Source organism: Neolamprologus brichardi, chromosome 2 (assembly GCF_056152115.1).
Source record: "Neolamprologus brichardi isolate AB-2024 chromosome 2, ASM5615211v1, whole genome shotgun sequence".
NCBI classification, from domain to species: Eukaryota; Metazoa; Chordata; class Actinopteri; order Cichliformes; family Cichlidae; genus Neolamprologus; species Neolamprologus brichardi.
The window spans coordinates 33,111,030-33,129,913 of NC_142105.1; the positions used below are offsets into that span (position 1 = coordinate 33,111,030).

At 40.1% G+C, this 18,884-nt stretch overlaps 1 protein-coding gene across 5 annotated transcripts in view; it reads right to left on the reverse strand.

Moving 5' to 3' along the window:
* diaph2 (diaphanous-related formin 2) overlaps positions 1-18,884 on the reverse strand; it is a 405,324-nt gene that overhangs the window by 55,616 nt on the left and 330,824 nt on the right. For all 5 annotated transcript variants that reach the window (XM_087851703.1, XM_087851702.1, XM_087851696.1 and 2 more), the window contains 2 exons: positions 18,479-18,643; positions 9,622-9,757 (listed from right to left, as the gene is read on the reverse strand). In XM_087851703.1, coding sequence (XP_087707829.1) covers positions 9,622-9,757; positions 18,479-18,643 — 301 coding nt within the window. The remainder of the gene's footprint in view (positions 1-9,621; positions 9,758-18,478; positions 18,644-18,884) is intronic.

Genomic DNA, 18,884 nt, shown 5'->3' on the forward strand with positions numbered 1-18,884 from the left:
GACGTGGATGCTCACGATGAATTAACTGAGATATGGTTCTTGCAAGTTTTGCAGAAATCCGATGCATCACTGACGCCTCCTTCAAAACACTTGTCAGTCAATGACCAATTAGAACTAAAAAGCTTACATAATGTACACAAACTAAACAAAAAAACAACATCTATTTTTAACTTGGGCCAATTAGAATCAGTCATCTACAACACTCAAAATATGCACTGCAATGTAAAAGAGCAGCTGTCACCTTGAAAATGTGACGAAGCATAATTATTCGAAACAAAAAAGAAAAAAGAGAAACATGTACCATGCACCAAAGGCATGGCACTGCTATAATTACACAGGAGTGTCAACAATGCCTGTTCATAAATTCAATTTGCTATCTGTCACCCCCTGCATGTTTTTTTTCTGGGGAGAAAAACCACAGTGGATCAATTGAGAAATCAATTTCTGATGGCTCACATGCTGCCTTCATGATTCATCGAGGGGAAAAGAGACAAATAATTCTCAGAATCCTAAAAAGCTTCTGGCTTCAAGTATGGATTTCTAATATAATGGCAAATTATGATATCCCGTATGCCATGACTCAAAGTGCTAGCACCAGTACGACAGGTTGGTCAGCTAAAACAAAAAAAGCTATTTATGTAGATTTATTTCAATCAATCTTATTTTTTTTCCACTATCCTCTAAATTTCTATTCACTTAAAATACTTTGCTCTAATCAAAGTCTCTCAACATAAGGCATAGGAGAGCTGTCTATTATCCACTACTATCCACTATCCTTCCACTAGCAAATTCCTGAGGCTCATTTGCACTGTAATGAGATCTAATGAGAGCTTACCGGCCTCGTGCTTGATGAATTGAACCCACTGTGAGAGAAGAACACAGTGAGAGTTTAACCTCACTGCAGTCACCCTTCATGACTTTAGTAGACAAGATTAGAAGGGAAAGGAAGAATAAAGAGGAGAGGAACAACTCATTCTTAGTTTTTTCTGCTTGCTGGGATTGTTTTTGAACACATTTGAGCCCATCTGTTCCCCCACAGAAAGTCACCTGTGCAATTAACCTGGACCATTAGCCGTGAAACAAAGGCCTCGGTGGAGGGGGGGTGGGTTTCTGCTTTATGGCCAGGTGGAGAGGCAACAACCACACTTTCTTTTAATCTCATCTCTCCAGTCTCACATGCATGCACCTGGTTTTGTGTTATTTTCACACCTGAATTCAGGCTCGGCCAGCTAGATATACACAACCACCTGCATTAGTCAACACCGCCTTCCTCTCACTGCCCTGCTGCCTGCTCTCTAACTAGCTAGCTTTGAGCACAGTAACCCCTTTTACTCACCCACCTGCCCTTCTGCCACAGCAGAGGGCAGACAAAGAGCATTACTGCTGCAGAGAACGCCCGAAGGAGAGGAATCGTGCACCTGTTAGATGTCTTTCTTTTTGTTTTGACCCTTTTTTGTTACCGTATCCCTGCAGCATCGCTGCCCATGACAAAAGCTTTGGCACAATAATCCGAGAAACTTTTCAGAATGGCCGTAGTCTTTAATAAGTGTGTGCAAGCTTCCTAGTTCCACTTGAATGAAGAATGAAAAAAGAAAGGAGGACGAATGGGAATTGAAGGGCAAACTGGCTAATGCAAAAGAAGAATTTGCCTGCTGATTGGTCTGGACTGTTTTACTGTAACAACTAAATGAGCAAAGCCACTCATGTCCTCTCTAACTCAATTAGGGATGCTCCCACAACTCTCCATTCCAGAAGGAATGCCACTACTTGCTACTACTTAACTTGTGCTGTGAGGTCCAGTTTGGCGCCAGGGTCAGGGGAAAGTAAGCAAGGAAGACACTCAGATCCAGAAAAACGTCTCGCAGTAATAAAGGTGGGTGGAAGGTGAATGGTGCATTGTGCTGACATGCATAAAGTACAGAGAAGTATTGGTAGGCTGGCCTGGTCACTGCAGGCTTGATCTCACACACTGAAAGGATGACTGCCCTGACTACGAGAGACTGGAGGAAACGTGCAAAGAAGTTGGATGTCGACAAGGGAGAGATGAAAGTGGATTAGCCGCCGTGGCGATTTGCATTCTGCGGTGGAACGAAAGCCCTAGCGATGCCCCGAATAGCTGGATGCATGAATAAGTAAACAAACAAAAACAAAAATAAACCCTCCATCTGGATGGATGCTGCTAGGCCCCAAGTGAGAAACAGTAGGGAGGGGACGCTGGGAAATGGGAAGGGGGGGAAGAGAAATGCTTTCAACATAGTCATCACCACACTCTGTTTCCTCTGCTATCATTTGCTTCTACTGCCTGCAGGCCACCCAAGTTAGCATACTGCTATCACCATCTATCCATTGCTTTTGGCTAGTTCGGCCAGTAACACCAACACACAAACAACAGCTCCAACCCAGCACTGACAGATGTTAAGATGACACAGTTTAGATGAGCCACATGGGGTCATCGTGTCAGGGTGCCAGCAGGGCCATGCCTGTCCTCACATCAGAGAAGACCACTATTGCCCTTTTTCCATTAATGAGGTTCTGCTTAATTTAACAACATTATGGTAGCGACTGACCCACATGAATTTTTTGAAGTGACCTCACAGCAGGCCATATACAATAAGGTCCAAAAATATAAACCAAACTTTCCCTGTTAAGTGATCCCACTCTGTGGTCTTGGTGGGGACACGTTTATTTTCAGTACTGTTTCTGTTTTACCTCATGCAACATTTTTCTTGTGTCATTGTCTACTCATCAGCAAAAAGCTGCTGTTTAGCTATTGTGAAAAGCCGCAGTGCGTATAACTCTTAGGTCATTATCTTTACAAACATTCAGCTGGCCTAGTGCTTGTGAAGAAGTCCATGCAAAGATTTCGGCTTAACATTTTAGTGTCTCAAGGCTGGGTCCTTGAGAGGGAATGGTGTTTCATTGTGCAATGCTATCTGCAGCAATGATGGAGGAGGTGTACTGCGGTTTGGTTTAAACCTCAAATCTCTAAAACATAAACAAGTGAACAATGCCGACTTTGACTGTGCTTTTCGGAAACATGGACAAGAAATATAAAGTATTGGTGCTACATCAACATGACAGGTTCTGATGGGAGTTTCTAACGTAAAGTAGAATCAATGGAATCTTGGCTGAATGGTAAAAAAGTAAAAATGTGTTTATAAAAACCTCGCCCCGAAAAACCAGGGTCAGTTAAAAGATCAGGTAAGATTAATGCATTGCCAAATAGCCAGTGGAAGAATACTGAGCTGCTCTAACGATTGTGGATTTCATCCATCCTGCACAGAGTCTTTATTTTTGATGAGTGGCATATTTGGATAGTGGATGCAGTTTTGGAATCCAGATCAAGATAACATCTGAACCAAACCCCACATGGGCTGTTCACATCAGTGAAAGGCGGTGCTGCCTGGGGAAGCTAAATGGATTTGACGGTCTTTGTAGTGAGGGTAATTAGGTTTGATTGACTGTAAAGTGACTGGTGAGGTCCAGATCTGGGAGGGGAAGTGATCAGACACTTGAACCACCCACAAATTAATGAGATTCAACTGTGCCGGAGCTGATTTCACCAAGCAGAAGAAGATTTTTCTGAAAGCAATGGGTACAGAAGGAAGGAGGAAACAAAGTCAGAAATGACAGTGATTAGAGATGAGCTTCTTACTTCCTAAAATTACATAAATAACACACTTTTTGTTTTTGTTTGCATTTCTCCTAATACTAAAGAATATCAGAAAAAACTCCAGTTCACCTTGAAAAAGTGATGCAAAATGCAGACAGATAAAAACGATTCCCTTGCTGCCTTTAATTGCTAATGAGTGGGGTATTTATCATGAAATACTAAAAGCTTCCCCATAAAGCATGAGGGTCACTTCAGTATGCTGACGTTTAATTTTAGAGACATACTGGAAATATCAAAATCGGGGAATTTAGTGGATGACTATTTCATTGTATTACTTTCATTTGCAAAATGGCATTTTTCAACAAAGTGTATTTAATCCTTGCATGCCTTTTTTCCCCCCCTACATATTTCAGTTTATTCTGTTTGGGCCGAGAGCACTGAAACGCAGTCCTCTATAATCTCTGTGCCATCATCTCCTTGAGGCAGATCCCGATTCTTCCCGGAGATACAGCACAATCTAACATGCTGTAATTTATTAGAATAGGTCTATGACAGCAGATAATCCTGGTGCCCTTGTTCCTGTCTTTCAGGGTAATAGCAGAATTCACCGGTCCATATGCAGAAGTTTCAGATGATGGCTTGCACTTTTTGCACTCTAAATTGAGACAGCTTACACGCAAGGACAAAGAAAAAGCAATTTGTTCAAAGTTTGGCATTACACTGCACTTACATCCACATGCAAATGTAGCAAGAGATTTCACATTTCAGAAATCACAAATCTATAACTAGACAAAGAAGGCACGGATGGTCTTTCGAAGATATTCTTTTTTTGTGGAAAAACAGGTAGTAAACTCAGACGAGTGGTTTTATATATCACTGTTGAATTCTGAAAGGTCTATTCTTGCTCGTCATATTATATATCAAACAAGAAGGTCAGTTTCAGTGCTCTAAAACTGGCTTCATTTTCTAAGCTAAGGTGAGGAAAAGAGAGAATATGTCTCAGAAGTATATTTTTTTCTGGGTTTTGACCTCTGTGTCTCTATAAGCTATCTCCCCTGGTAATATTGTTTGCCATGTCTGCTGTGCTGTGGAGCCACATGCATACCTAGACAGCCAACCTGTCCAACTCACTGCTGCTTGTCAATCCCTGTCTATGATCACCTGGCTGGCATGGCTGCAAAGCAAGTATGCACTGGCCTACCGGCAGCTGTCAGTGTCACACAAAACCATCAATCTACATCTCTACTGCTGTCATTCCTGACAGCGCTCTGCCGGCCACAACCAGCCAACCAGCTGCAGAGAAATATGTAATTTTAATTTAGCATGCCACAATAATTGACACTTGCTCTTCAGAAAATAAATTCTTTGCTAAAAAAAAAACCAAAACTTTACAAGCACTATTATGACAACATGTTCATAAGAGGGTAAATTTGATTCACATTCCAGTACATTCTAATGTACGTGTAAAGTTACATGTATGTCATCTTGATTGCACATTTAAATGTTATACTGTGTCTAACCGAACCTAATCTAACCTAACTAAGCTCATTTATCTTATATACATTGCATATACTCCTTATATACAAGATAATGAGGTTGGATAAATAGAAACTGTAGAATAAAGAACACGTAATAATTACATAATTGCAATTACATTAAAATGAACAACAAGCGATATTTTACACAGCAGGCCTCACATACAAGGTCTTAAATAATCAGGCCCCATCTTATCTTAATGACCTTGTAGTACCATATCACCCTATTAGAGCACTTCGCTCCCGCTCTGCAGGCCTACTTGTTGTTCCTAGAGTATTTAAAAGTAGAATGGGAGGCAGAGCCTTCAGTTTTCAGGCCCCTCTTCTGTGGAACCAGCTTCCAGTTTGGATTCGGGAGACAGACACTATCTCTACTTTTAAGATTAGGCTTCAAACTTTCCTTTTTGCTAAAGCATATAGTTAGGGCTGGACCAGGTGACCCTGAATCCTCCCTTAGTTATGCTGCAATAGACGTAGGCTGCCGGGGGATTCCCATGATGCATTGAGTTTTTCCTTTCCAGTCACCTTTCTCGCTCACTATGTGTTAACAGACCTCTCTGCATTGAATCATATCTGTTATTAATCTCTGTCTCTCTTCCACAGCATGTCTTTATCCTGTCTTCCTTCTCTCACCCCAACCAATCACAGCAGATGGCCCCGCCCCTCCCTGAGCCTGGTTCTGCTGGAGGTTTCTTCCTGTTAAAAGGGAGTTTTTCCTTCCCACTGTCGCCAAAGTGCTGCTCATAGGGGGTCATATGATTGTTGGGTTTTTCTCTGTATCTATGAAGCGCCTTGAGGCGACTTTTGTTGTGATTTGGCGCTATATAAATAAAATTGAATTGAATTGAATTATTGGAAATTTTGCTTAACGTCTGTTGGTTTGAACCTTGGCTCTGGGATTTTTAAAAACACTGAGAGAAAATGTCACATAGTCAACCTCAACCAGATGTTTTGTGAAAAAATATGAAGATGAATAGACTATGTGTCGTCACAAACACAAACATTTTGCCTAAACATATTTATCTGCTGTAAAAATCCCAGTGAGCGACCAAATGTATGGATCCACATTCTGTCAGTGTGTCTGCCAGCTGTTGCAGTGGACCGACGCTGGGTGGGCTCGAATTCTGTCTCTAAAAAAATGATCCCTTTGCAAGTAAAACATGATCATAAAAACAGCATCTGTGCAGCCGCTGCGTTTAGTTTTAGGGTTTTAGGAATACCCTGTAGTACAATTATAAGAACTGATTTTACTGAAATATAGTTTTCCGTTCAAATATTTTTCTTTTGAGATCCGCAATTAGTAAAGTAATAAAGTTGGATAACATTTCATTGTGTTTCAAACTGAGTTAGCAGGCAGTTGGTACACTCATAAAAGGTAATGTGAACTTCATAACCAATATGCTTTAAAGCTTTATATTCTTCAGGTTGATGGTGTATTTTTAGATGTTCATGCGAAGGGAACGTGAACACAGAGCAGCAGAAACCGAGATTAGTTTTGTATCTTTTTCTGAGAAAAATAGACAAAAAAAGAAAACAAATTTTTCATGGACTAAATAAAATGTTTGACTTATTATTTTTTTCTGTTTTTTCTGGTGTTTACTTCCTTTTATGTGCCTTATGCCAAGCTGAATCGGGCTCAAAGAAGCATGTGTGCTTCCCGGCTCTGTTCAAAGCTTAGTGAATTTGACTGGGGTATACAGTTGACATGTGGGTTCAGACACTTGCCCCAGACGGGGGCACTGACCTCAGAGATGCCAGCCGAGCAAGCGGCCAAAGGGGTCTGCTACTCTTCACAAATGCCTTAGAGAAGTAAAGTCCAGATGCTCTACCATGCTTGGGCACTTGACACACTCAGCATGCTGTTTGTGACATTGTTTCATATGCTGCAATAAAAACGATCCCGCTGCGCTGAACCATCTTCTCGTGTTTCAGACAGAAGCATTCGTTTGGATTTATTCTACAGTGTTCAACAGTTATTTCCAGTGAAGTAAAGTGATTTAGTAAATGCTGAACATCTGGTCAGTTGAAGAGAATATGGAAATCCACTTAGAGCAAATTAAAACAAATGGGGTGACTGGGTAATGATTTCATAAGCAATTTCCTACATTAGGATTTCTAATACTTCACAAAGAAAACGTGTTCAGCGCTTGTCTCATCTATCAATCACGCTTGTTGACGAAGTGTGCGTGTCACTGAACGTAGAGAGAGCATAATCGCAAGTTTTATCAACTAGGAAATGGGATTTTTCGGGGAGGGAGGGGGAAATGATTGTCCTACTGCATTTGTCCGTCAACCCTCCCCCACCCCGGTGCCATCCTGGCACAAGCTAAATGAATTAAACTCCCATTAAATATGTATTTCGTTCTTAATCATTTGCAAGCGAAGAGGATTAGGTTGCAATTTGTGAAATGACATCAAATCTATCCCTTCTCAAAAATAGCCTCTTGAAATGGCATTAAACTGAATACTATGATCCATCAAAGACTCTTTTAAGCAATAAAATGAGAAAATCTGTAAATCCATAAAACAGATAAGACAATGACCTGAGCATAATTCTCATAATACAGCAGCCATATGTTTACTCTAGCTGCTTATGTTAATGGATTTGCAATCTAAATTTATTTATATTTGATCTCATTGTCTCTCTCTCTCTTCCATCTATCTATTTAGCCTACAAACAAATTTAGTATACAATAAAGACTATAATAATTCTAGCCTTTCAACCTTCAAAAATACTAAATTATTTTCAGACATAATTAATTAAAGGTGAAAGGTATTAAACGATCCATCGCTGGGAACACTGCTGACGCTCAGGCTGAAAAAGTGATGTGAAAATAACTAATTCGGTAGCACATGTAGGATTGTAGAACAGGATTGGAGAAAAAAGCCAAGAATCTTAAGCCGAAGCTGTTAACTGGAGAGAAATGGAGGGAAAAAGTAAGACGTGAAAGCACCAAATATCCTGCAATGTGTGTTCAAACCACACAGCTTAAAGGAAAGCTGAGAGACAACAGAAGCACAAACCACCGAGCTGCTGTAACCTCCAACCTGCTCCTGGCTCAAGTTCAGATTCTCATTCACAGAATACATTTAACAATCTCTGCATTCGATTGATCTTCCTCTGATTACATTCCACATATGCAGACGTTAATTACGGACATTTAAAGCCCGTGTAGGTAAGAACCTTCTCATTAGAAAAAAACACAGCTCAGGATTGATACAACTTGAATTTTAAAGTGTATATTTCATAATTTCAAAGGTCATTGTTATCGCAAGAGTCCAACGAGCCAGGTGCTGGTGCTACTGGTGCACAATCCCCACTATCTCCAAGGCCGCAGGCAACGTTGCCCATGTCATCCTTATGTTTTATTCATACGAGTCATATTATGGCATTCAGAAACTGAGATCAAAATCTGCTCTGGCAGAAATATTTAATATCATACCTACTTCTCTATCCTTCTCCATCTGGTTAGCCAGAATGAGAGAGAAGGGTAGACAGGCTCCCTCAGCTCAGACATGTTGGATTATTAAAAGTGAGGCTTTCACAGAGGTCACTGCTTAGGAAAAAGAAAATGCAGCATGCATCAATTATCTTGGAGAGTTTGTGGCATACTGAGAACTGTCTTGTCACATTTCCCAATATGGCTGAGCTACAGAGAGGTCTCTGCCTGGTGCTGACATTTAGAAGTTGGTAAATTGTGAAAATCCCAGTCAATTTGTGCAAAAGAAGAAGAAAAAAAATGAAGAAGAAGAAAAGAACACACTGACTGCTCACAAAGCCCCTCCAGGCTTGAAATATCTTCTCAGTGTCATTGGAATAACTACACACAGGCACCAGGCTCTGTCACTATTATTTTTCATGTGTGAACAACTGTGACTTTCATTGATCAATACACGGCTTACTGGCATTGCTTGAGGACACAGTCTAATTCTAGCTATTTGCAACATTAAATGTAACATGCCGCCTGAAAACAGCCCATTGCTTCGACGAGACCAATGGATAAATGGGCCGATGGACTAATAAAATGACCACAATCATACTGGACGTCTAGAGAACAAGCGTTAGCCTTTTCTATATGTCGTGCACAGCTCTCAATCTTTACATGCCCACAAATATTTCCTTGCAAGTTCTTTTGTATCCCGATGGAAGCTGGTAATAAAACTGAACGACATACACTATGTGAAATATGTATAACAAAAAATATGTCTGTCTACATACATGGACAAAACGTGACGTAACGTGTAAACATAACCTCTGTTTTGTTTGGAAACATTGTGCTAGGTATCAAAATAAATATAGAATTCCTTCGTAGCTAAGAAAGATAAGTTCTGCTCCTCCTACACACTATCCTCTTCCTTCAGTTCAAATCTATGTGAAGCAGATTTCCACGAAATCCCCTTCCATCCTCCTGTTCTCGTCCTCCGAGTTCTCCTATCTCCGGCTCGGTGGCGGCACGGGGAGAAGTGGCGTACCTTTGTTCATGTCAATCAGCTGCTTCTTCTTCTGCTGGCGCTCCTGCTTCTCACGCTCTGCCTTCTCCTTCGCCAGCTTGGCTCTCTTGATCTTCTCCTCCATCTCCCTTTTCTTGTGGTTCTCCTTCACTGCTTCCTGATGAGACACACGCGCAGAGACACAAACACAGATAAAATCAGAATTTGGCTCCTGCCACAACCACTTTTTTAAGCATATTCACTACTGTATAGTGTTCAGAAGCAGCAGCATGTCATTAGGAAATTCTACTCAGAGGAAAGTTTGATAGTTACAGATAAACTGCTGGGAAAAAACACAAAAACAAAACAGTTTGTCATGCTTTATGTTGCTGCTAGACTTACAAAGTTTTATTATCACAAGCTCATTTGTTATGAAAAATACATCAATATGGTTGTATGGACATGCCACAACATTAAAAAGTGTAGCAGAACTGTGATGGTCTCTGAGGAGGGAAAAAGATATCATCTTTGGCCTACTTCGTGGCCAGCTGAAATGTCAGGAGTCAGAGAAAGAGAGATAATCAACAGTACGTATTCAGCCTTTACAAATGTGTCAGTTTGTTCTTGTGCCAACAGAGAATAAGATGCAACCAAGTGACCTTTGAAAAAAAAAGTTGTCTCATTTCAGGTCTGTGGTGCAGCCCTGGACAGGACCCATTGTAGGTGGGTGTACACGTGGGAACGGTTATGCTGTATGTATACATATACATTAGGGCTGCCACAAACGATTATTTTGATAGTCGACTAGTCACCGATTATTTTTGTGATTAGTCGACTAATCAGATCATCATCCATTGGACGTAAACGTACAGCTTATTGCACCAGCAGCATCTGCTCTTATATAACTATCATTAGCTTACAGCTTTAAGTGTTTATGGTCTGTGCTAACTAAAAATAAAGACAAGATGATAGTTTATTAAATTTTAATGAAATTTGCAGATTGTTTTGGTGAAGTTTAATAAACTCCTTGTTATCTAAAATATAACAGGACACCGGAGTAAATTCTCCAGCATCTCACACTTCTGATAATCAGCTGTCTGCTTGACGTTTATTCAGCTGTGTAAAAACTATAACTTTAATCTCAGCCAAACCGATTTACTCAGGAACAAATAAAATACTGAAAAAAAGGCAAACAATAACATTTTAAAGTTATCTAAGTGACTTATATATCATGTTTAACCTGAGTAGCGAAAGACAGCAGTGGGTTTTAAGACGATTTGCCGGGAGTCCGGTCTCTAGTGAGCCTAGCCCCCGGCTAGCTATCGAGCTAGTGGCTAACAGACGTCTCCGAAAACGTCGGCGCGCTTTTGAAAATATGTGGTGTCTTGATAAACTGAGCAGATATTTGAGGTTTACACAGCTACATTCTCGCCTGAAAATATGTTAAACGTTTATTTTGTGACCCAGAAAGAATAATAAGAGTAATATTAAAACTAACTAGCTGCCACCATTGCTGGAAACTGAGCTGGGCTGCGCTATGAATTCTGGGACACAGCTTCTTCTTCTTCGGGGTTTAACGGCAGCTGGCATCCTTGTACATGCAGTGCTGCCATCTTCTGTTTCAGTCCGTTATTACACTCTTAAATCCTACTACTTATTCCTGCGTCTTTTGTGATCTTACAAAGCTTCAAATGACGCGTCGACTATTAAATCAGTCGTCGACGATTTTGATAGTCGACGTAATCGTGACTAGTCGACTAATCGTGGCAGCCCTAATATACATGCATATGTGCCTATGGTGAAAGCCATTTTTGCACTCCTGCTTATTGTGGTGTTCCCCTCGTGCATGCATGTGTGTGTGCATCAGTAAGTGAAGGCATGGCCCCGTCTGTGCACTGATATAATAAGTGGCGACAGTAGGCCCCCCATCTAATGCCCCTGTGGTCCTGATGTGTGTGTCGTGTTGGCAGCTAAGACAGAGGGATTATGGGGATTGTGGGAAAGGAACAAGGAAAAAGCAGCTCATCATGCCAGTCAATAGCAGAGCTTTCCTCCATGTCCAAGGACACGAGCCCTCATTGTCACTGTCTCCTTGTTAGATGACAAGGGCAATGAGAGAGAGCAAGAGAGAGATAGAGGGACAAAGAGGGGTAAACGGGTGTTGTAATAATGAAGTCGTAATAGAATAAAAGAAAGTCATTTAAAAAAATAGGGGAGGGTGTTAGTATTAGCTGCATTTTGAAAATGGACCAAGTTAAATTTTCTTTCTGTGGCTGAAAAAGATTTGTAAACACTCACATTTCAACCAATATTTTATCATCATCACATTCAAGCTGTGCAAATGAAACAGATACAGAAGACAAACTAGTCCGAACACTATGTTGCTATTTGAAGTTCGTAAGGCAGTGCATGGGTATATATTTAGTAATAAAACACTTTTTTGCTCAAATAAGAGATTATTTGAGTTCAAAATGTTCAAAATGTTTGTCATCGTCTGCTGACAAGATTCATTTTGGGGATACTGTCACTGTAATCTCGACACTTACAGCATTAGTTGCTGTAAATTATGCAGATTGCATAAAAAATCCTGTCGGCAAAACTTATTTTAAACAAACAACTAATTCTGACTGTAAACATGATTATGCAACATAATCATGTTGCTCTAATCAAACAGCACGACTAATTACCATAGCACCAAACATGTGTTCACTCATAGTGTTCACTCTACCATTCTCTTTGGCCACCCCAATTTTGCCACCGGCAGCGACTGATTGTATCAAGTCTCATTTTCTTGGCAGAAGAGGAAACCATCATCATCATGAGATCTGCTTAACAAAAACACACCTCATACAGACAACCTGATTTAAACCCATATAACACATAAGGCAAGAATTCGGGTTCCTCTTGAAATGCTTAGATATTGTTTATAAATTCTGAAGACTAAGTTATGAAAGCACATGCATTACTTGCACATGCAAGTAACAATATAATTTGAAGCAACCATGAAAATGTTTATTTTTGGCCATGGCGTTTGTCTCTAGGTGATGCTCATTACTATAATTAGTTGCACAAGAGGTTAATTATTTATTAAATTTTTTAAAAATTTAAATAAAATAAAAAATCCCACTGAGAGCTCAAGAAAGATTCATTAACCTCGGTGTTACTGATGCGTCTTACACTACTGCAACATTGTATACAAAACGAGTAATGACTTTTCTAGCTTACTATATCCATAACCTGAATGTTACCTTGTTGCAAGTCCCCAGACTATTAATGCTTTATTTTTTGTTGTTTGTTTTTCTTTAACCTTGATTTTTTAATGTCCCTGATACCACAGAAATTAGTCCTGGGGCTCACACTCCAATCATTTATATACACAAAGGCCACTCCATAAGGTACACCTGCTCAACCGCTTGTTAACCCAAATATCTAATTAACCAATCGCATGGCAGCATCTCAGTGCCTTTAGACATGTAGACATGGTCAAGACAATCTGCTTAATTTCAAAGTGAGAATCTCAATCTGGAAGAAAGATTATTTTGAAGAAGTGACTTTGAATGTGGCAAAGCTCCTGGTACGAGACAGGCTGGGCTGACTATTTCAGAAACTGATGATCTTCTGGGATTTTCTTACACAAACCCCTCTAGGGCGTACAGAGAGTAGTACAGAAAAGAGAAAATATCCAGTGAGCAGCAGCTTTTTCAGTAAAAATGTCTTGTTGATGCCAGAGGTCAGAGGAGAATGGCCCAAACTGCTTCTAGGTGAGAGGAGGGCAACAGTAACACAAATAAGCACACATCATCACAAAGGCATGCAGACGATCATCTCTGAATGAAGAGCATAGTGAACCTTGGAGCAGATGGGCTACAACAGTGGAAGTCCACACTTGGTTCCAGATCTCAAACCAACAGACATATTTGAGATGTGTGGGAACATGTGAGTCACACAATGCCGTTTGTTTACAGCACCTTTTGTAATCTATGCCACGAAAAACGATGGCAGTTCAGGTACTCGCAAGGTGTAACTAATGAAGTGGCCTGTGATTGTAGCGGGTCTTCAAACTACCTGCAAAGTGCCGAGACTTGCTGCCCGCACAAATTAAATTGATGGATCATATTACCTGACCACCTGTGACACAAATCTAAGTGCAAATCTAATTTTAGCGAAGGTGTAGCAAATTTCTCATTTAATTGAGCAGAGACTTTTCAAATTCAAATGTTGCAACAAATAAAGCAAAACCAGCAGCCAGTATATTTTTACTCATCTTGCTGGTGGGAAAATGATATTTCTATTGAGCAAGGGAGGTTTTTGTTCACAAACGAAATGAAAATGCTCTTCGAGAAAATACATTTAGCTTAAAAACTGGCCTTTGAATATCCACCGACACGACTGTTATCTTTTATAGCGACAATTTAACCCCATAACCCTTAAATAAAATGGTAAAACCCTACATTTATGGTTCTGGCTGTGCTCTGTATGGATGTTTAAACTGAGAGACAAAACAAAATGTGGTTTTGTAAAATAGCATCTTGGAGTATGATTGACAACATCAGCACTGAAGCAGCACACTGCAGCACCGAGGCTCACAGAGGCCATGAGATGAAGACAGCGCGTGTCACACTCAGTGTGTTTGCGATGGAGATCGTAGGTACTCTCCTCTCTATACTTGGCTTGAAACTGAATGCTGTGGAACATCCACGTCCAACCCACCAACAAGGCCACGCAGACTTTTCCCTTTCCAGGTCCGTTCATTCAATAATTCATGAAATGTGTTTGCTGTTCTTCCTTGACCCTTTACAACACAATACATCTCCCACAGCATGGCTCCCCTCCCATGCATACAGGTTTGCCAGTCCAACGAGGGAGCAATAAGTATTTCCAACTGCTCAGTCGCACCAGTGATCTCACACAGAGAGTGTCACTGCTATATCTCATTTGAATTTTACAAACACTACAACGCCTGGGCTTTAAGCAGCAAATGTGTTTATTAGCCATCTGTTACGCTGTGTGCCAGGATGTCGGGGAAAATGTCGTCAAGAAGTTATAGGTTACAGATTGTGAGACTTCTGCTCTGCGGTATACATGTATTCCCATATTGATAGGTGACCTCTAAAATCTGGTGCAAAGAATTTAATGACTGAAGCATCCTGAGGAAATGTGACAGTGATTCAGCAAGAAGGTAGAGCTCAGTGTTTGCCAGAGCGTCATCTTTAGCATCATCAGCTTGATTATGATCATTCCTCATATTGTGAAGGAATTAGGGAGCTTTAGAAATATCATGAGAAGTGGACGGATCCACACGCAGACACAGAAACCATCACTCTAATCTCTTAGATGCTCTATCTCGCTACTTTGTGAACCCAGTTTGGGTCTTTTGGTCTTATTAGAAAGTCACTCAATTAACAAGGAACACTGTTAGTTCATCCCAGCCCATCTGCTGTGCTTTGATAACTCATTAATGAAAAAATCCTCATCCCCATGCTCCTGGTCAGGATTACATATAAAGACCCCGCGATTGCATTTCACTCATACTCAATTTCAGAGTATGGCAGCAGCATTAAATTAACAAATTGTTGGACTCTTGGAATACTGAGTCCATGTACTGAAATCAAATAATAATTCATTGGCCACAGGAAAAAAGAGAGAATGGGACAGGAGTGAGGGAGAAAAAGAGAATGAAACAGAAGGGAAATCGAGTTAATGGATTCTCTTATCAGTTACATTCAGTTCTGTGAGGACTGTCTGTCAATGCGTTTACTCAAATGCCTCATGTCGGTCGGGTGCATTAAGCCCTAGCTTTTTAGCAAAAGCAATTTAGGGTGACTGTATTGCAATGGAATTCTTTAATACTGCAGATGCTTTGTGATGTGAATGCATCGCACAAGGCAATGCAACATAGACGGAAGAAAGTCAAACAATGCAATGTCTCAATATTGAAATAAGAGTGCGAGACACACCAGGCATATTAAGAAGTTAAATTTACTTGGATGACAAAGAGTCCCAGCTTTCATCTGATTTGCCAGTTGGAACAAATCAGCAGTGGCTGATGCAGGTCAACGTTTTCAAAGATAAATAACATGCAGGTATGTCCCTAAAATTGCTTCACTGACAAGAAAAGCTAAGGAGAAGCTTTCACTGTGCTGAACAGAAGCCAGCACAGTTGTTTTCACAGGGTAAGAGAAATAAAATTCAAGTATAAACAAGCATTGATTTCTTGTGCTCCGCGAGCAGATGAGATTAGCATTCCTGTCAGCAGAGCTGAAAAGCCAAAAACTATAAATAATATCTGAAAAATATGGTGATTAAAGGATTGTTGTTATATGAATATATTAACTTATAATCCAACCCCCATTTCACAAAACTATATCCCAGTCATTTCCCTCCCCTTAACCATAGAAGGAAAGTTTAAATCAGTAATAAAATATTCATCTGCAGCTATTTGCTTGAGAGAATAATTTATTTTCCTGGGTGGATGCTTCTTTTAGAGACATGCAACTCTGGAATCCTCAAGGGAGCGTTATGTTGTATGGTTGTGCACTTTGATCAGCGGGAATGAAAAGTTGGTTTCAAATGGGGATCAGAGAAAAGAGAGGAAAGGATCCAGACAAGGGGACCTTGCCATTCACGTTAATAGATGGTGAAGACTGAGGGTGCGCCGTCTGGACACCGTGTCATCATCCTGACACCAGGAGCTTTCGGGGCATTGCCGGTAGGGATGACTAGACTGTTCAAGGTGGAAAATCACAGACGCTTGAATGAATGTTTAACAGACGACTTAACAGAGGATGTTTGTCTTATCATTAATATTACCTCTTACACACTAATCTCCCTTGCCCTTTATTCACTGCTGTAAGTAGCAGAGGCTGTTTTTTTATTTCCCTTAATCCAATTTAAAATGCTACTTCACATTTAGTGAACCTCAAACCTTTCTCATCGCATTTCTCAGATATCGTATATGATATATATATATATATATATATATATACTTTTTATTGCAGACAAAACATACTTTATAATCAGTGGAAAGATATATTTTTATTGTATTTACATATATGTGAAAGAATAAATATGTAAATGACACTGTTTACCAGGTTATGAAGCTTGCTGGTGCTTCTTTTATTAGTAGTCTTGCTTTGATTGACCTGCTTTATTTTTTCTTTTTAACTTAGGACGCTTTCTTCCAGTTCTCGAGTCAAGGACGTTTGACATGAAGAGAAAGTTTACATTTATCTCCTCTTTTTCCTAAAAATCTACATGTTAAATGTTAAATATTGGGTGTTAAAAAAACAATCAGCCTCTGTCGCTACCCGATCCGTACCGGAAACCCGATCGGTACCCCGCATGCGCAAATCTTACGTCACTTCCTCTCTTTGCCAACGTTGCGACATTCAATATATTTGAATGATACGGTTAGCGCCCAGTTAGCTCCTAGCATTTCTCAACAGCTCTGCCTCCTTTTCGACTACCGGGACATTTAACCAATGGATAATCCGTATACAAACAAATTTTTGCTTTTCTCCTCAACAGAGAGTGTTCCCCGATTGAACAACAGCGCCGTAAAATAAGAAGAATGGCGCCTAATTACAGACTTAATAATATTGACTTAGCAATGTGTCACGTGAAGATTCATCAGCCAGATGAAGTGTTTACTGGCAATTGACAGTGATAGCGGACATCATCATCACTATACTAATCAATCCTCTCCACACAGACAAGCATAAACACACTCGATTATCACTAAATCAAATTTAATACACGTTTGTAATGACGCTAATTCAGTTTACAATAGGGTTCATTCGCTCGGTCAGCAGGTGGCAGTATCCTCGTACACTGGGGAGTAAACTGCCATTAAACGAACAGAAGAAGAAGAAATCCCCTGCACATGCGCAGTACGGATCAGGGAGTCCCGATCCATAACTATCTTTTTATTTTTTTGTTTTTGTCTACATTATATTAAATGTTTCATTATCGGAAACATTTTAAGAGATACTTGTTATTCTTAACATCTTAACAGATACTCTGACCCGTAACTATCGTAAAATGCTTCGACCAGAAGTAGACACCTTTCGCACATGCGGGATACCGATCGGGTTTCCGGTACGGATCGGGTAGTGACAGCCTCATTTCTGAAATTGAGGTTCAGAAGACATAACAGTAATTCTCCTGTTTATTAACATATTGTTCACCAAACGCAAATATCTTGAATAAACATTAAAGAAACATCAGAAAATCTTGACAGATCATCAGATGACGGATATTATTTCACCATCGTCGTTCACGTAATGATTAAAGTTTCATAATTTCTTTTTTAGCTTTGAAGATGTACCAAGTCTGCCAAAATAACCGAGGTAAGACCATAGTGATGTCTTTGGAGTTGTTACGATTGAAAACATGAGGAAAAATTATAAGCAGAAGAAGTCTGAGTTATGGACTAACAGTGTAGAGTTTGAAAGCTGTAAGCATTTACCTGACAGGAAGGGTTGAGAAGCTGTTGAGGTGCATTATGGAAAATTTGCTTTCAGAGCTGGTCCATTACTAATGACTACCTCAGCCTCTTCTGCTTACATTTTGATATTTCTCTTTTGTATATCCCTCAAACTAATGGAAGTGCGACACGACATAATCGGCGTCCCCTTTTTCTATTCAAGTTCATCCATGAAAGTATAGCAGTGTAATTTTCGCACAAGTTTTCACCACCTGTCAGGACCCTGGAAGTTTGATGAAAATGTGTGCATGTGTAATACACACCCTCTGTTCTCAATTCACTGACACCCAGTGTGTGCAAGTAAGTGTGTGCAAAAGTATGCACAAACGTGTGGGTGGTGGCTTCTGTTAGTCAATGTATGTGCCTACTTTGAAGGAACATGTTTGTGCAAAAAATCAGAAAGTTTGCACTTACCATGAAGAGCATGCGGAAGTTGGCCAGTTCTCCGAAGAATTCTTCCACACTGACCGAGTGGGGGTCAAAGGCAAAATAACTGCCTATACTTTCATACAGCTTCTGCATGTTCTTGTGCATGGTGGACAATTTTTCATACTGCTCCCTGGAACTCTTGCTGAAGCCGTGAGAAGCAGAGAGTCAAGGAAAAAAGGGAGAAAGACATGTCTCAAACATACACAAAGCATATTCAAAAAGCTATTGTAATAATCTCCAGTATAATCTCACATCTCACAAGCGTGTTGATCTCTAGAAAAACAAGTCATTGTGAAAAATGATCACTTTCACAAGCTTTATAGCGTTCAAAAAGCCCACCTATGCCAAGGTCAGCAAAACAAAATACTAGATAAAGAAGGGTCAGAGACAA